Genomic DNA, 17,959 nt, shown 5'->3' with positions numbered 1-17,959 from the left:
ATTTATATGAAAAAAAAAATTAATTTTTTAATAATATATCTCATTTTTTTTAAATAATTATAAAATACTTATACAATTATACATACATTACTCTTAAATAATAAAAGACCACTTCTTGTATACTCTTTTAAAAAATGCTATTACTTTTGATAACTTGATGCATAAAGGACCAAAAAAGTGTTTAATGGTACTTCAAACAATCAAAAGGGTCATTTATTTGAGACGTCATTCCTTTTTTCCTTCCGTCTTAAAACAGCATCTCAAAATTAATCATAAATGTGATATTTTATACTGAATAATAATGTTGAATGGTTAATGAAATTGTCTATTGCTTGAGAATGAAAAACTTTTATTCTTCGTAACGATTCTAACAAGATTTTAATTATATTATTAAATAATGATTTTAAAAAGATACACAAATTATTACAATAAAGATTAAAGAGGTTGGAATACTTTTCGATCGAGTTGTTGTTTATACTTCATAGGAAATTCCTTCCTATCCACTCCCAACAGAGGAGAGAAAAAGGCGTCCGCCAACCACTCGTAGCTTTTTTGGTTTTTTCTCTGCTCGGTTGGAATCTAATCACCAAGGGGCATCTCCGTTCCTCTACTTTTTTTCGAGGTTTGGGGCATCTACTTTTTTTTTTTTTTTTTTTTTAAATTTATTTATTTATTTAATTGGGATGAGGTCAACTCTACTCATCCTCAAGGCCCGAAACAGTATGAGAAAAAAAAATACTGTTTTAAGATAATATAAATATAAAATATTTATTTATTGAGGGATAGAGAAGACAATAATGAGTGAGATTTTAATTTGATATAGGATGTAATGAATGCCACTTAATTAAACTAATAATAAATGTTATCAAAAGCAACTGGATCAATGGGTGAAACTATGTCGACCAGTGGGAAGCAGGACGACGATTGCCACCTCATCATATAATAACAAGTTTTTAATTGCATCTTTGGTCGTTGATGGAGATGTATGTCGCGCCAACGATCGATATGTAACTGGCGACGTTACCTCTAAAATTTATTTTGTAATATTAATCTTTTTTATTAAGTCATGGTCTGATAAGTGATAACTATTCAGTTCATAAGGAAAACGAAAGAACTGCACGCAATCAAGGGAATGGACATACAGATTTTTTTATTTTTTATATTTTTTTGTAGGTGTGTAAAATTTTCGATTCAGACCAAAAAAACCGTTTGGATTGAACTAAAAATTTGTTTGGCTGGTTTCGATCCTCCATTTGTGAGACCGAATGGGTTTCGATCCAGTCCCGGAATGAGATTTTTTCATCCTAGACCGGATCGGACCGACTGAACTATAAATATATATTTTTTATAAATTATATATATTGTTTCATATAGTAATTATATAAGTAAATTATATAATTTTTCATCTAACTTACGACAATTGATAATATAAAATGTTAAATATATAATTATTAATTAACTAATATATAATTATCAATTTTGATAATTTGAATAACTTTCTTGAGATTATTTTTAAGTAAAAAATGTGCAAAAACAGTTAAATAATTGTATTATTCAAGATTATAAACATTGTGGGTTTTATTTATACTAAAAAGCCGAAAATACAAATTGATAACTTTTTTGTATACTTAAAAAATGATGTGTTTTTTTATATGATTGGCTCCCATTTGAAAATGGCCCGGACAGATATGGACTAACCAAACCGATAACTAACGGTCTGATCTGATCTATTAGGATTGATTAGTTCGAGAATATGAGTATCGATCCATCATTCCTAGACCAATTTACACTATTAATTTTTTGGATATATAGTTATATACCATTATTTAAATAAGAAAAAAATTATTTCAATTCCTTTTTTTCTCTTTTTTTTTTTTTTTGTAAATTATAAAATAATTTACAAATAGATAACATTTTATATAATAGAATAAAAGTTTAGAAATTAGTAGTATTATTCTAATTAATTTAAAGAGATCACAATTGCTTTTTTTAAAATAATTGTAGCAGCAATAAAAATTAAAATGGGAGCCAATAATTAAAACTGATAGCGCTATATCAGCAGGGTCTGCGTTGGCAGTGGAAAAGTGTTCGCTTATAAATTAGCACGGCAAAGAGAGTTGGAGCAGGCAGAAAACATCATTTCTAATGATAGGAGGGAGAGAGAGGGTCCCTATAATCTTTCGAGTTAAAACGGGTAGTGGCATTGCAATATCGCAAAGAATGACCGACAAAAGGCTGTTGAGATTAGAAGCAATGATACTTTTTTGTTTTTATTTGCTCTGTGGTTTAAGATAACACGATTACACGTGCTACAATTATGAGCAACTGGTCCGGTTTGGAATCTGGATGGCCATCTCATATGAACTGTACGGTCTCACAATTTTACCAATCTAAATATTATATTTTACCTCTAAATTTTAAAAATATACATTTAAATAATTAGTATAAAATTAACAATAAACAGTTCAAAATAATAAATAAATTAACGTGAACAGTATAAAATCTCAATGCTTCGAGTGCTCTATAAATGCTATTGGAGGACCTTCACATTTTTCAAATATCAAAAAATTAAAATTATCTTATTTTATCTTCCTATCTAAAATATATATATTTTTTATAAATTATTTCATTTTATCTTAATTTAAAAAATTTTACTACTATTTTAAATATTACTGTTTATTTAAGGGTTTTTTCAAACAAAATTGATTCAAGGGCCGAAGCCGGGTTGAAGTCTTTACGAGCAAAAGTTATTCATTGTCCTTTTTTTATATTTTGTCACACCGATTAATTTGATATATATTTAAGTAACGTTAAATAACTTTAATTAAAAAAAATAGCGAAGGTAATTAAAAATAATCAAATTCTAAATAAAAAATAACATTTATCTGAATTCAATTTTGTTAGATAACGGTTGTCTCTCGATAATACTAAATATTTTGAAAGCTTCTCACTTGTAATGGGATAATTTATAAAGTAATATTGTGATAATTTTTATTGAATTTTGTTATTCATCATCTTCACACATTAATGACATCACACACTGCACTTATTTTTAATATTTTTTTAATTTTGTTGATTTTATTCTTCTTAAACTAATTGATTTTTTATACTTTTTGTCCATATACTATATATTTGGTAAAAAAATAAATAAAAAAATTATGCGTGATGTGTGATATGAAAATGATGAGTATAATTTTTCTTTTTTGTTCTATTATAAATATCATGTTATTAAAAATAAATATTTATATAAAGATTTTGCAAAGAAATGAGGAGAAAAAACCTTAAGGATAATATTTGATATTGGGTCCTTGGCTCCGAGGACAACTTCCGGCCTAAACAAAAAGGCCCAACTTGACTGGATCGTCTTGTTCGTAAAAACTAATTAACAGCATGAGATGAGAAGTTTGGCTAATAGACCTTAAAAGTAATTTATATTAAATTATATAATTTCAAAAATATATGACTTTTAATTACATTAATTTGAGATTAAATTGATTATACCAAATTGATTAAAAAAATTCTCTCTCTCATACAGGTACTTACTATTTCATTTACTTCTCTTTTGTACCATTTCTCGTTTCTTATTTCATTCATTTGTTTTTTTTTTCGCATAATTTATTTCGTTTCTAAGGTTTTTTATGCCTGATATTGTTCGCTTCAATTTTTCAGATTAAATTTTTTTTTTGAAATTTGTGCTTTATTTTAGTACTCCCAAGGCTGGGATTTGCTTACTATGCAATTGTATGTATTTTCATATAACTTTTAATTTAGAAAAAAAATTATTAAATCATTAAATTAATAATATTTTATTATTATTTTAATTAATAGATAAATAGTTTAATATAAAAATAAATTTTAAATAAAATAATCAAATATAACATCACGTCATATTATACCAGCTTAATATTTGAATTTTTATAAGTAATGTTATTTATCCTCTTAATTTTTATTATTTTTTTATTATTTTATGAATTTTTTCATAATCGAATCCTAATCTCTAAGCGGGAATGAAAGGAGGGCCATCGGAAGCAAAGTCGGCCCTCGAAAAAAATAAGAAACAGAAGCCGATGCAGCGAGAGTTCGTCGAGCCGTTTGCGTGTACACCAGCGGTGAATCAAACCCCTAAGTTCACAAGTTGCAGGCAGCAACAAGACTGTTACTGTTAGGTACGTACCCATTTCCAGAAATAAAATTAAAATTTTAAAAAGATAGGAAAAAAAAAGAACTATGATCGTGAGCTCTGTGTCCGTATCGATCCCGAAAATCTTTGACGGTCATCAATTCACGAGGTATTTCTTTTACTTCCGCAAATCATACTTGCAATAATTTCTCATCGTCGATCATCAGAGCAAACGGATAGGAAATTTTGTTTAGATTCTACTTTCAATTAGGGTTTCATTTCTCCGTTTAACGATTTCGTTTTAAGATTTGTGTTCACCTGTTAAATTTCTTTAACGGTATCTTTGGAAATCCGAGAAGAGCTCTATTTTGACGAAATCGTCAATAATATAGACATTCACATTTTTATTGATCGGTATCAATAAGATAAACATTCACATTAATACAAGCTTGGGATGGGAAAACAATCGGCGTTTCATTGTAACATGATTTACCTTATTCTGACGTTCAAATGACTCTCTCTCAATAATTTCAAGTGACTGGTGATGCACTTAATGCAATAATCTGGACACTGGTTTAACATCAAGTTTCAAGTGACTGGTGCTCTTTTTTCAATTCATTTGTTATCCCTGTGTACAATAATTTAGACATATTTGTATCTAAGTTTCAAAGGATAACTTTTGCTTGCGTTCAATGATGGACAAATCCTTTCTATAAACATTAGAAACTCGGTATTTTGAGTTGTTATGCATATTTTCTTATCATTGTCCCTTATGCTACCCATAACATCCAGGCGACAACGGCTACCCATTACTGTGTTCATTTATAGGACGCAGGTTTGACAGTACTCTGGGGATGAAAGAAAGGAACACTAGTAACACCCTCAAGCGAATTTTAGTGAATTGTGCAGCCCAGGTTTGTTGATGAGCTTTAACTCTTTGATTTGGAAATATGTATCTTTATTTGAACTTGAGAATGTTCATGTAGAAAAATAGTGAGAACATAAAAACGAGACATCATTAAATCCTTGTTAAGCTAACTTATAGAAAAGAGCACAGCGTGCAATAGATCTAAATAATTGTTTCTGTGCTTATTTTTCATTTTTGTATTATTATCAAAGGCTGATTTATTTAAGTGTTTGGAATCTGCTTGATGTATTAAGTGGAACATTTCTTATTGATAGGCAAAAGACTATGGACACTGTGTTGCGGTCAAGGTTCCAAAAGTTGAGCATGATATGTGTTTGAAAGAATTTCTTGCACTAAAGAGTTGCATGCAGAAAACGGTATTGTAATTCGTTATTGAGGAAAAAAACACTTTCTAGTGTAACAGCATGAAAAAACCATGTTTGAAAGAAATCTGACTGTCTTTTTCCGCCTCCTTGAATAGCTGCAAGGAAAGGTTTGACTGTGTGATCTGTTCTCTTCACTATATTGAGACGTATATTGAAGACCGCCAGCACCATGTGTAGAGTATGGAGCCCGGAAGCCTGCAGAAAAGAGGTGTTTCATTCATCTATTTCGAAAGAGATGGTATTGTTGTTTCTTCTAAGGCTGTTATGCTCCATATATGTATTCTTCTGTTCCCCTGATACGATCCTTTCTATTTTTTTACAGTGTACTTAGAGTATATAATATCAGTTATTTAAGACTGTTCGCACAAGTACTTGCCATACTTTTCCGCCTTCTCAAGGTCAAAAGGTGACCAGGAGAGATGTCTGGGAAAGCATCGAGTTCACAGCCTAGTGTCCGTTTGAGTGGATCTGGTGGTCTGTCACATGTTTATATTCAATATCCACCCTTACGATGCAACATTTCTGGATCAAGGGGTTTATTCTATGATGATGGAAATAAGTTACTACACTCCCCAACATCTGATCAGGTAACAAGAGAAATTTTTATTTTTTAATAAGTGGGTAATAAGAGAAATTGTACTCCTGTACCTGCATCTGAACGATTTGAACTTTTTTTTTTCTTTTGTAAAAAATGAAATTAAAGATTTGAACTAAGTTGGGTCGTATTTGAACTTTTTTTTTTTGGTAATAGGTCTTCTCATGGAAAACTGTTCCCTTTTCTCCTCTTGCTGACCCTATTGCTGATTTGATAAGTGAGGGGCCCGTCTTATCTATACGGTATTCTTTAGATGCAAAGTTTATAGCAGTCCAGCGGTCTAATCATGATATACAGTTTTGGCATAGAGAAACTGGGGAAACTTTTAGCCAGAGGTGCAGATCAGAGTCTGAGAGTATTCTGGGGTTTTTCTGGACAGACTGTCCATTATGTGATATTGTATTTGTAAAGACCAGGTAAGGGAAGCATCTGGATGCTTTATGTGAATATGACAAATAAATGCAGTACTTTGAAATTATTGACATTTTTTTATTACCACCGGGTGTCCGGGAACAGTGTCCCGACTAATCCCAGGGGTACTTTGAAATGATTAACTATCATTTATATCAGTATGAATTGATATTTGCTGGCTGCTCCTCCCCCCTGCCCAGCTTCTAGTCACATGCTGCATTTTCCTTCCTATTATTTATCTTTTACTGTTTTTTAGGGGTGGGGGGTTGTTTCAAGAAATTTTGGATTTTTTTGGTTTTATTTTCTCCTTCATGTCGCTAAGTAGAGTGATATTGCAGTGGGCTGGACTTCTTTGCATACAATTCTGAGTCGAAGTTGCTTCATTTGGTGGAGACAAGGAAATTGAACGTTAGTTGGTATGTTTACACACATGAAAGTCGTTTGGTTCTACTTGCATCTGGAATGCAGTGCAAGACCTTCAACGGATTTCAGGTATGTTCCACCATTGTTGTTATTAGTTTACATCTCCTTTTTAGCCCTTGCTGAGGCATGGCTTGGATAGCTGACTTTATGTTTATGTGTTTGGAAGCAGAAATTAAATTGACATGGAACTCTTCATAGTTTCATTTCCATTGAAAGTCGATTTTTCATTCCAAAATGTCTCATTCTTTTTTTTTATAGGTAAAAAGAAATTTATTAAACCACGTAATTAGGCATAACCCAAGTACACAAGAAGTATACAAGAGAAAATACCTAATTACAAGCTAAGAACTAGATAAAGCAACATAGAAATCATGAAAACAGGTCCCATCCAATACAATAGCTGATGCCCAAATCTTTTAACGTATGGGAATGTAGGGCCTACTTCGAAGCTTGCTTAAATTTAGTTGCACGCGAAAAACACGACAAAGGCAGGTTCGCTGCTGGCGTTAATGGAGTTTTAAGCATTGTAGTTTCTTGTGCTTTGTTTTCTTTTGTTTGGCGAAGTAGTTGGTTGTGATGGGGTCGTGTAGAACCGTTGTTATTGATTTTAAGCCATTTGAGTTTAAGAGGGAAAATGAAAGGTGGTGGAGAATCACAGAGAGTAGCTGTCGGATAGTGAAGTACATCTTCATTGATCAAGAAGCTTTGGTATGGTTGGGTGCAAATGTGAAGGAATGTATAGCCTCTGGGGGATCCTCTGAGTTTCTTAGAAATCGCCGAAGGGGGAATCAAGTACTTGTGGTGCAAAGACATCTCGACTATCATGGCAGGTTCTTTTCTTTGTCGGAGTATGGCAACGAGAAGAAGAGGTCTGATAATGGTGCCGGAAGGGAGGAAGGGGGAGTGGTGGAGGAGTTTCAGGGATACCGTGAAGGAGATCCTTACCATATCCTCTGTTTCGGGAGAGAAAAACAGAGTGACAGCTGGAAGAGTAGGTGTTTCAACCTTCGATGATGGCAGAGGGCTCTCAGTCGTATAGAGATGCGTAGCAAGCCTAGAGGGTGCTGCCTCGAGCCGCGCAGTATGTAGGGAGGGCAAAGAAGCCACACTCAGCTATTTCGGATGTCGCACAGAGGAGTGAGGGAGATGGCAGAGAGATGGTGGGTTCAAATGAGGAAATAATGTTGCAGGAGTTGGCTGATATGGAGGAAAAAGTGGGGGTATTGTTGGAACATATAATGCGGCTTAAACGATGCGTGAAGGGGAAAGGGATTGCGCAAATGGGTCAGGGCTGGGAGAGGGGGACTAAAGAGGGTTTTAGTGTCTCAGACCAGGGGGCAGTGGAGAAGGGCCTGGGTCGGGATTTCGGCTCCAGGAAGGGTGGAGTTTAGAGTTGTGACTCAGGCTGGGCTGTCCATGGGAGCTAGGCTGGGCCCCGTTTCAGGCCCACATAGGGTTTGGAAACAAAAGAATCGGGTGCAAGCCGGCATTTTGGTTCATAATCCTGAATATTGTTGTGCAACATCTGAGTTATCAATCTCATACAGTATAATGATGTTAGTTTAGGGTTTGGTGTCATCTTCTTTCACAATGAAGCCTCATGGATTATTATTATTATTATTATTATCATTATTTTGATTGGCACTGGGTGTCCAGGAACAGCGTTCCAACTAATCCCAGGGGTGCACAAGCCCTCGGCAAAGAGTTTCCCGCAAGTGCACCTCGGGTAATTCAAGAAGAAATTTCCCAATCCGATAGCCCCTAGAGATTGTTTGCACCCAAGGGGATTTGAACCTTAGATCTGGGGGGAGCATACCTCCAAGCTCAAGGCCTTTACCAACTTGAGCCAACCCCTAGGGGTTTGGATTATTATTCTTATTATTAGTTATTTCAAATAGCTGTCTTCTACTTGCAGATTTTACTTTTAGAAGCAAAATACTCTAATGATAGACCGTTTCCTGTTTTCTGTTCAGTTGGTGCAGTTATGTGCACTCAAGTCCTTTCAGCAATGAATACCTTTGTTTTGTCTTCTTCTTTTTCCTAAAAAGCGGTGTAAATGGTTGGTTGGAACTACGGGTCTAGAACAGAATATTTTCATTATTCCATGATACATGAAATTTTCAATGAAGTTTCTTTGGTGTTCCTTGATGTGCATATGTCATTTAACGTGGCTACTGATAAGAGTTGCTTGGCTGTCCTTTAGCATCTCCTATTGTCTGACACAGTTACTATTTCTTCTGCTTAGCTTTCATCCGCGGGGATTATTCGTTTACCAAGGTTCGAGATAGCAATGGCTAAACCTGAAGCTGACAGTAAGCCCGTCCTAGCTGCTGAAGATATCTTTATCGTCACTGTGTAGGTGCCTATTGTTTAGTTTCTCCTGCTAATATATTTAAATTGTTTTCAAAGTCATACATTTAATACCTGTCACTGTTCACAGTTATGGTAGAATATACTGCGTGCAAGTTGATAGAGTTGCAATGCTCCTCCACTTGTATAGGTTTTACCGTGATGCTGTTGTACAACAGGTAGCTTTTGCACAAAATTCTTTCTTTTCCAATGCTTTGATTTGCTCTAAAATATCTGCTGGTGGCAGACTGGAGGATTAGTTCAAATAATTTGCATGTCTTTAGTCCACAAAATTAGTTAATATTAAATTTCTAGTTATGAAAACAAAACTTAGGATGTTACTCTTTACTACAGTTTCCAAATGATAGAGATGAATATACGAGACTTACGAGTGTATCATGTAATAGGATATATAGCTGTTGGCATCTTGAGAATAACCTTAACCTGATCTCAATAAGATGAGATTAAATTGACAACCGCTCCACTTTTAAGGAACTTATCATTTCTAAAATAAGAAATTGAAAATTATTTGTTTTATTTATTGTCTGTCTGTTGGATGCCTAGCTTGTTTAAAATAAAAAATAAAAAAGCTAGGGTGAAAGCCTTCCTCCTCCCAAGAGAAATTTCTTCGATGGGTGGGGAAAACGGACTGAATATTGTTGTTCATAATCCTGTTGCTTTTCTCCAAAGTGAAGCAGAGAGCTGTTCTTTTTCTTCAATGACTGGTGCGATCTTGTCTGTTGTATGCTGTTTTGATGTGCATGTTGTACGTGTTGACTGCATACTCTAATTGCACTTAGTTTCTTCTTTTATATAATGCCTTTTCATTTGCAATTTTAGTTTCTTCTTGCCCTCCCTCTCTCTCTCTCTCTACCAAACTCCGGTCGTCTTCTCTTGTATACTACTAGCGTACTTCAGTTGCCCCCCCCCTTCTCCAAAATGAAAGTCCAGGAATCTCAGCTTGAAGAGCACAAATTGTTATTTCTGGTTTTTCTGAATTGTTGTTACGGCTTTTGATCTCTTCGTTGTCAGATCAAACGCAGATGTGGGAGAATATTATTTGGTGCATGTATTATAACTTACACATTTATGTGTCTTCAGGACAACAAATGATTTCGTAATTTGACATTACTCGCAGTGTAGTGTTGACTCTACTTACAAATTGATGTTGATTATCTGCAGGGTTCTTTACCTATTTATTCAAGCAGGATTTCTGTGAGTGCGGTTGATAATGTTCTGCTTGTTCACCAAGTTGATGCAAAGGTCGTTATACTGTATGACATATTTGCAGATTCTCAGGCACCCATATCTGCCCCACTTCCTCTATTATTGAGGGGTCTCCGCAGATATAATTCGTCTGCTTCTCGATCTGGTAGGGAAGATAGCGAAAGTTCAGAAGCTAATATTGTAAGTGAAAATGAAGCCGCCATCTATGGAGATGACTGGACCTTCCTTGTTCCCGACCTCATATGCGATGCCGCAAACAAGATTCTGTGGAAGATTCATTTAGATTTGGAGGTAAGTTGTCTATTCTATTTTCTTTTTATCATTTGTTAATATTAAGATATTCTTCCTGTGATGAATGTGTAATATTCTATTTCCTTGCAGGCAATTTCTGCCAGCAGCTCAGAAATGCCTTCAGTACTAGAATTCTTGCAGCGGCGGAAGTTGGAAGCCAATAAGGTAGTACTCTTTATGCAGTTTTGCTTTGCTCGGCATGATAGAGTCAAAACCTTTGTTTCACGTTCTCCTTTACGTGATTGTTTATGGGGCATATATACAGCACATTGCAAAGAGTTCTTCTACTTGCAAGCCAACACACTATTCACACCGTTGACATGGCAAGATTTGATTTGCGACATTCAAAATTTTAATTTTCTCTTGCAAATCAAATTATGCCATATCATTGGCATGGAAGGTGTGTCCTCCACATTGGCTTGTAAATAGAATTTTTTTTATTGCAAATAATTCATTCCTTCTTCGGTAACTATAAACACTTATTTCATTTTGGAACGTCTCGGACCCTCAGCTACATTTTCAATTTCTCAATTTATTGCTCTTCTTATTAAACTATAAATGCATGGCTATCATTAGAAATAAAGCCAATAGCCCAACTAAAATGCAGTGGTCCTCATGTATGTAATAAAAGATTAAATATGCCGTTGTCTGAAATTGTACGATTATCCTAATGCCTTTCAATTTTTTCTGCCCATCTCTATTTAAGATTACTTGATGAACTAGCCGTAATTCTACTCCACTTCTGCTGTTTCAGGCTAAGCAATTGTGTTTGGCAATGGCACGCACTGTTATTCTAGAACGCAGACCTGTGGCAATGGTTGCCAGGGCTATGGATGTTTTAGTTACCTCTTACTCCCACTCTATCAAAATGGGAAGCTATCTCAAGGGAATAAAATCTGAGAAGGCATTACCTTCTACTGTCACACATGTTAGTAGTCCTAGTTCTGCGGCTGACACAACTGCCAGTAGGATAGGTGTACTTGGGAAGTCTGCTAAACATGAATCTGCTGCTAGTGCAGACAGTGAGCATTTTAATAGAACTTCAACTTTTCCAACTTCAGACGCCGAGGAGAATGCCAGCTTTGAACCACCAAAGACCAATTCAAGTGATATGCAGTCTGTCGACAGTAGAGTGGACGTGGGCGCTAATGTTCAGACATCATCTTCCCAACATCATCTTCTTGGAGCAAGTAACACCCCACTGGATGCTAACATTTCTGAGCAGCAGGAGGAGCTTACTTCACCAGCAATTTCACCTGATGAGATGTATGATTTTGTGTTTGCTCCTGTTGAGGAGGAGATGGTGGGAGACCCTTCGTACTTGGTTGCCATCATTGTCGAGTTCCTCCGCAGGTATGCTTTATTCTAAGACTTTGCTCTAAAAGCAGAGCCTTGATGGTTTTATTTTTGCAGTCTGAGCTCTTCTTCATTGCATCATTGTGGTCATATGGGTTTGAGGAACTCAACTTTTACCAGGGGTTAGTTAATCATTAATAAAGGGCTGATGCTGCGCTGTTGTAGTTTGTTGTGAGCCACTCACTGTGATATGACGGCCTCATCTATGCCCAGATTTTACAAAAATGTGTAATAAGCTCAAGAAAAACTCCCATCAACAATTATTTAGTCTGATAAAATCTACAAAATAAATGATAAGAAGCTAATTTTGCAAGTTAAACATTACAATAGTACACAAATTATGGCAGAAAGGCTTGTGGTTCCTTTCTGGACCTGGCTGAAAATGTAATCAAGCTATTATAAGCTGCCTTGCTTCTACCTGATGGGCTAGGAAATTAGTCTAAGACCTGGATTTAGACTGATCTCTGTATTATTAGGCTACCTTGGCTGGGTGAGTGCCTGAAAGTGATAATCTAATTAAGGACTAAATGGTCGTACGCGCGCGCGCGCACACACACCTATTTTGTTACTCGTACCTATTTTCATTTCTCTCTTCTTGTCCAATGAATTATTATTGTATTTACTTTTGCAGTGCTAACTCAGAAAAGATTAAAGTGCATCCAAATCTTTATGTTTTGACCATACAACTGCTAGCACGCAATGAGAGATACACAGAACTTGGACTGTTTGTCATAAACAAGGTATCCACACACTTTCCATCTATAAGTGTGTGGGGCTGTGAAGTAATGGAAGGCGGTCTATGCTTTATTTGTATTGTGGTTTGAGGCTAACAGAGGAAGCTATTTTGTCACAGATTGTTGAACCTTCTAAAGAAGTCGCATTGCAACTCCTTGAGTCTGGTCATCAGAATATCCAAACCAGGAAGCTGGGTCTGGATATGCTAAGGCAGCTTTCTTTGCATCATGACTACGTGTTGTTTTTAGTGCAAGATGGTTATTATCTTGAAGCTTTACGCTATGCAAGGAAGTATAAGGTAATACCTACTTTGCTAATTTCATTTAAAAAAAAGGAGAAGAAAGGGCACCGTTTAATGTTTTCATTTAAGTTTTTTTCAATAGCTGTTTTTTTGTCTCCTGTTAATTTATCAGTCTGTTGTTGAAAATCTGATTAAATGGATAGCCTGTGTGTGGGAGCTTTATAAAATCTGAAAAACAGGAGTGTCTTTATTGCCCAATTCCTTTCTTCAACTGTGATTTTGGTTTATAGAAATTGCATTTTGCCGTGCTTCGCTAAATTTTTTGGGATCTGCTATTTGTTGAGAAGATGGTTTTGATTTTCTTTTTTGAAGTTTTAAGGCCAACGAGATGCCTCATCCAAAGGGGGGTAATTTTTTCACCTGCCCCAATCCTTTTCCTGATGGAATTTCCGTGTATATAAAGGGTCTTCATTGTATTTAGAATTCTGCCCCTTTATTGTCTATTGTATTTTCAGGTCAATACTGTCCAGCCTTCATTGTTTCTTGAAGCGGCATATGCTTCCAAGGACTCTCAACATCTAGCTGCAGTTCTGAGGTTCTTTTCAGATTTTATTCCCGGCTTCCAAAACACTTCAGATCACAATACCTATTATCGCATTCTCAATGAGATGAGCTCGTCCATTGCTGGTCATTGTTTCTGAAGTGCTTTATGTGCTGGGTAAGTGTTTAAGTACCTCTTGACAAGAACATCTCTGATATGTGAACTTCACAACTGTAGAAAATATGAAAAGCTACAATTTGGTCAAGTAAGGTTTCTTTTTGAAAGACCCTCCCATGAAAGTCACCAGGCCCTGAAAACATACAAGATGGTTCGCTTCCATGAGTGATTTAACACATACTTTTTTCTGATGTTTGCTTAAATTCAGTTGAATGGTTCGTGACCGACTGTCTTTCCTCCTAATCATATGTTAAAGTGGCTTTCTGGCAATGGCCTGTGGAGTACATCAGATTCCAGCACTAGATGAAATAAATTCCTCATCAAATTATTTTCCATAGACAAGGCACGACTTGTTTCGCATTAAATACCGGCAATTCCTGGAGACATACTTAACCATTACCTCACTCTCTCTCCGTTTTCCACCCTTCAAAGTACAAATTAAGGTCCAAAGACAACTTGTAACTTCTTTACTGTGTTTTTCTACCCTTGCAAAGTTTGGTGGATCCAGACGAAAGGATTTAAATTCTGAAGGTACTTTACAGATATATAAGTAATCACATTGTAAAGCTACCATCATGGCAATGTATTCTAATATTACAGCAGTTTTTTGTTAAGGAATTGACGTTGGTGATCACCCTGAGCCGAGCTGTGAATGCTCGAGGGAGCAGTCTCTGATAATGATGAAGTTAGTTGAAGGGTAAATTGGCCTTAGACTCAAAAGTACATCTTGGCTTAAGGTCTGACCATCTGAAATTCTGAATCATCAGGAAAAAGAGAGTCAAATGCGATGATTAATTATATGGTTTATCCCTGCCTGCAGAACTTCCATGCATTTTTAGGTCCCTCGATCCAGGGCGCTTTAGGGTGGTCTCATCCAGCCTAAGCCCCCAAGAAACTGTCTGTAGTAGGGACAAACTAAAGTTTTAGCAATGCATGCGCGTGCACCAACACACAATGATAACAAAATGTGTTGCAAATTCAGCCCTCGTGAACCAGAGGTAACTCTGGCCCTTTTTGGTTCATGTATATACCACATGAGATCAGCTTCTCAAATGAAACACTAGACTCTCTTGGCCCCCGGTTTAGTTGGCTTCAGTCACTAAGTTGTTAATCCACTTAAAATCAATTGATATTAAGAAAGACACTCTCTTAAGTGTTCTATGACATTTAAAATTTTATCCTACATGCATGTTTTTAGATGGCCGTGACTTATGGCTCATTCCAATTGTCAAATCATCAGTTGTTAAATCATTTAAAACCAGTGAACTTTAGGGAACATGCATAACAATCTTTTGCCGCATTCAATATCGTACCATATAAGTTTTTTATAGAACGATAATAAGAAGCCGTAATATTGTGGATACTTTTAATAACTTGCGTCCTGACGTGCTGGTATGGATCAAATATCTAATTATCAACCTAATTTTCCTGACTTCACAAGACATCATAGCCAGAATTAGCTGAATTCCAGCTGTGGATACCAAGGTTTTTTTTTTTCCTCTTTTGAAGCTATTATTACTAATTTCACTCTTCGCTTGAGACAGAAATCCTTTCCCAAAAAAAGTGCAATAATTTTTCTCAGGACCCATTCCGGATATTTGTTGCAGGGTTTTTGTGACAAATTGAACCAATGTTCATGTATTGGTTAGGATTTCCTATCAAAATGACTTGATATGGATTATCTCAGGAAACTCCAAGATGCCAATAATAGCTAATAATGATGGAATTGCCCAACTAAATGACATCAGTATCAAGAACCCATAGGCTGGTCGGGGAAGAAAACGGGACCCCATCGGCCTTCTTGGTCTGGAGATAATTGATAGGAGTAGTTCTTTAGGTAACGAACAGGCGGCATGACATGATGAGGTAATGCAACTTTGATATTTGCCCACATTTGTACACACCCTTTTCTTTTTCTTTTCTTAAAGATAACAAGGATATCTAGGAAACTATTCTCGAACATGCATGAGACTACTACTACGAGAAACAAAATTATTATGTTGGGGTTTCTATAACTAGTTACGATACTGTACTTGATTAGGTTTTCTCATAACTCGTGTATATATATATATATATATATATAATATAAATATAAATATAATTGGTTGTCTGTCGTCCGTTTCCATCAGCTAGGCAGTGCCCACAAATGGGGCCGGGTAGTACAGTGCTAAACATTGGAGGAAAAGTCAAGAAAGTATATGTGTGGAGGAAGCAGTACAAAAGATGATAAAAACACAAGACATGGGAGGAGTACTTGTTTAGGACCACCTTTGAGTATGCCAGAGAGCATTGGCTATCAATGAAGGCAAGTACTATGGCCTACCAACTACCAAGTCATGAATACAACCAATCCAAGTCTCTCTCTCTCTCTCTCTCTCTCTCTTCCCCATCTACATGTGCGGTTACTCAAACAAAGTAGTGAAGTACCATCTCTTCTGCAAACATGGAAGAAATGACAAAGTTCCCAATGTTACATTGCCAAAGCAAAGAAGCTAGATCAGAGTAAAATTTCATTCCCCGGAAGCAAAAGGCTTCTACATACTTACGGTAATTAAAAAGGCTCAGCAGAAGATCAGATCAGAGAATAATTAAAAATATAAAAATAAAAATAAAAATAAAAGGGTGGTGATATCGGCACAAGAATGATCTTTAGTCGTTTAAGAAAAGATTCTCATGTCGATGCATATATACTTCTTTGAAGAAAGAAATTTAACCACTGATCACTTCTGCATACGTACTCCTGATCTGGATTTTATTTCAGGAACATGACTCCGGTCATCGTACAACTACTACTTCAACTAGAATTTGATCCAAATTATAACTATATAGTTACTTCAATTGCTTTATTTATTTATTTTGTAAGACTAATTAATTAAATTGATAATGAAACGCATGCATGCAGGAGATCGATTATTCAAAATGGTCTTTCATCATGTCAACGTCTTGATTAAAGATGTGGACCAAATACCAGTGATTGAAGTAAATGTGGGGAACATTGTTCATGTGAACGTCGCTAACTTACAACTACCCAAATTCAGATACTATATATATATATACGGCTGTGAAGCACTTTGATGTCCTTCTCCATCGAAGACCATATCAATGTGAATGAATCTAAAAGCTCTCATGAAGATCGAACTTAAAGCAACAATATTCTCAACAACATGGCACTCATAAGTGAATGTGATCGATAGAGGTAGGTTCGATTACTATTTGGTTTAATTATCTCAAAGGCTTCATGATTCAGTTTATTTATATATATATATATATATATATATATATATTCTGATATTTTATATTTATGGCTGATAATATAAATCGTTCTGAAGATTCTGATGACCAAATTATGGAAAACCATCTACCAAGTTGCAACATTATTTCAGATACATCTACCGATCCACATTGATATCAGTCGGTGCCGTACGGATCGGCAAGTCAATTTGAGCTTTTTCTTCAGTACTTTCATCGCAAATCTAAAAATAAAAAATAAATTTATCCAAACTCCAAAGCATGTGAGGAAGATATATGCACAAAGACGCTTTAACTAATAATTATGAGATCATGCAGGCTGCTGGTTTTTTCTTTTGTTTGGAAATTATCAGATCTAATTTGATATATATAATGCACGCAACATAATTTATTGGTCATCGATCCAATTAGCGTTTCAAATCCTAAAAACAACTAGTAAACTGAAAAACAATCCTAGCTAGCTAGCTAGCTTCGTCATCTAATCATTGCAAATACAAATAAAATCTAAGGAAAGCGATGGGATCATGACCATCTTTATCATGAAAATTAAATTCGTGGAACTAAGACATGAGATCCCAGAATACTATATCAACAGATCATATACTCATGCACAGTACTTTTGATATTCTATCTGCATAATTTGAAATGAATATATACTATATTATATATAGCAGTTGCTCGAAAGACACATCATTTAATTATACAGTTTGAGATATGATTTAATCTGTAAGATATTATAATAACTTTTCTTCAATTTTCTTATAAATCAAATATTTGTCATATATATCAACAAATTATTGGAAGGCGTAGTACCTACCTACCTACAACATTGGTTTGTAAGTAGAATGGATAGTAAAATGGACTGATATTGTTATCATGTTAGGTACTAGATGGCCAATGAAATGCCACTGATGTGCCGCGTGTAAGCTAGAAATTAGATGGATTCATTTT

General features: G+C 35.3%; 1 protein-coding gene across 7 annotated transcripts; it reads left to right on the top strand.

The window, feature by feature from the left end:
- The first annotated feature begins 3,996 nt into the window (after positions 1 to 3,996).
- LOC109011929 lies at positions 3,997 to 14,377 on the top strand. Of its 7 annotated transcripts, none has more exons than XM_018993329.2 (16): positions 3,997 to 4,166; positions 4,913 to 5,034; positions 5,303 to 5,404; positions 5,509 to 5,621; positions 5,736 to 6,000; positions 6,165 to 6,424; positions 6,758 to 6,911; positions 9,088 to 9,197; positions 9,283 to 9,370; positions 10,374 to 10,709; positions 10,800 to 10,874; positions 11,464 to 12,062; positions 12,697 to 12,805; positions 12,919 to 13,098; positions 13,557 to 13,759; positions 13,968 to 14,377. In XM_018993329.2, the coding sequence occupies exons 5-15, from the start codon at positions 5,833 to 5,835 to the stop codon at positions 13,740 to 13,742; spliced, it is 2,265 nt and encodes a 754-aa protein (XP_018848874.1). In that variant the 5' UTR covers positions 3,997 to 4,166; positions 4,913 to 5,034; positions 5,303 to 5,404; positions 5,509 to 5,621; positions 5,736 to 5,832; the 3' UTR covers positions 13,743 to 13,759; positions 13,968 to 14,377. The 7 variants fall into 7 exon arrangements, with proteins under 7 accessions (XP_018848874.1, XP_035544413.1, XP_035544411.1 ...); XM_035688520.1 differs by having other exon boundaries at positions 5,509 to 5,651; XM_035688518.1 differs by having other exon boundaries at positions 4,949 to 5,034; positions 5,509 to 5,651; positions 13,557 to 14,377.
- Positions 14,378 to 17,959: the final 3,582 nt, after the last annotated feature.

This window comes from Juglans regia, chromosome 3 (genome assembly GCF_001411555.2).
Source record: "Juglans regia cultivar Chandler chromosome 3, Walnut 2.0, whole genome shotgun sequence".
Lineage (NCBI taxonomy): Eukaryota > Viridiplantae > Streptophyta > Magnoliopsida > Fagales > Juglandaceae > Juglans > Juglans regia.
The sequence above is the reverse complement of the archived record's forward strand: the minus strand, read 5'-3'. Positions and strand labels throughout refer to the sequence as shown.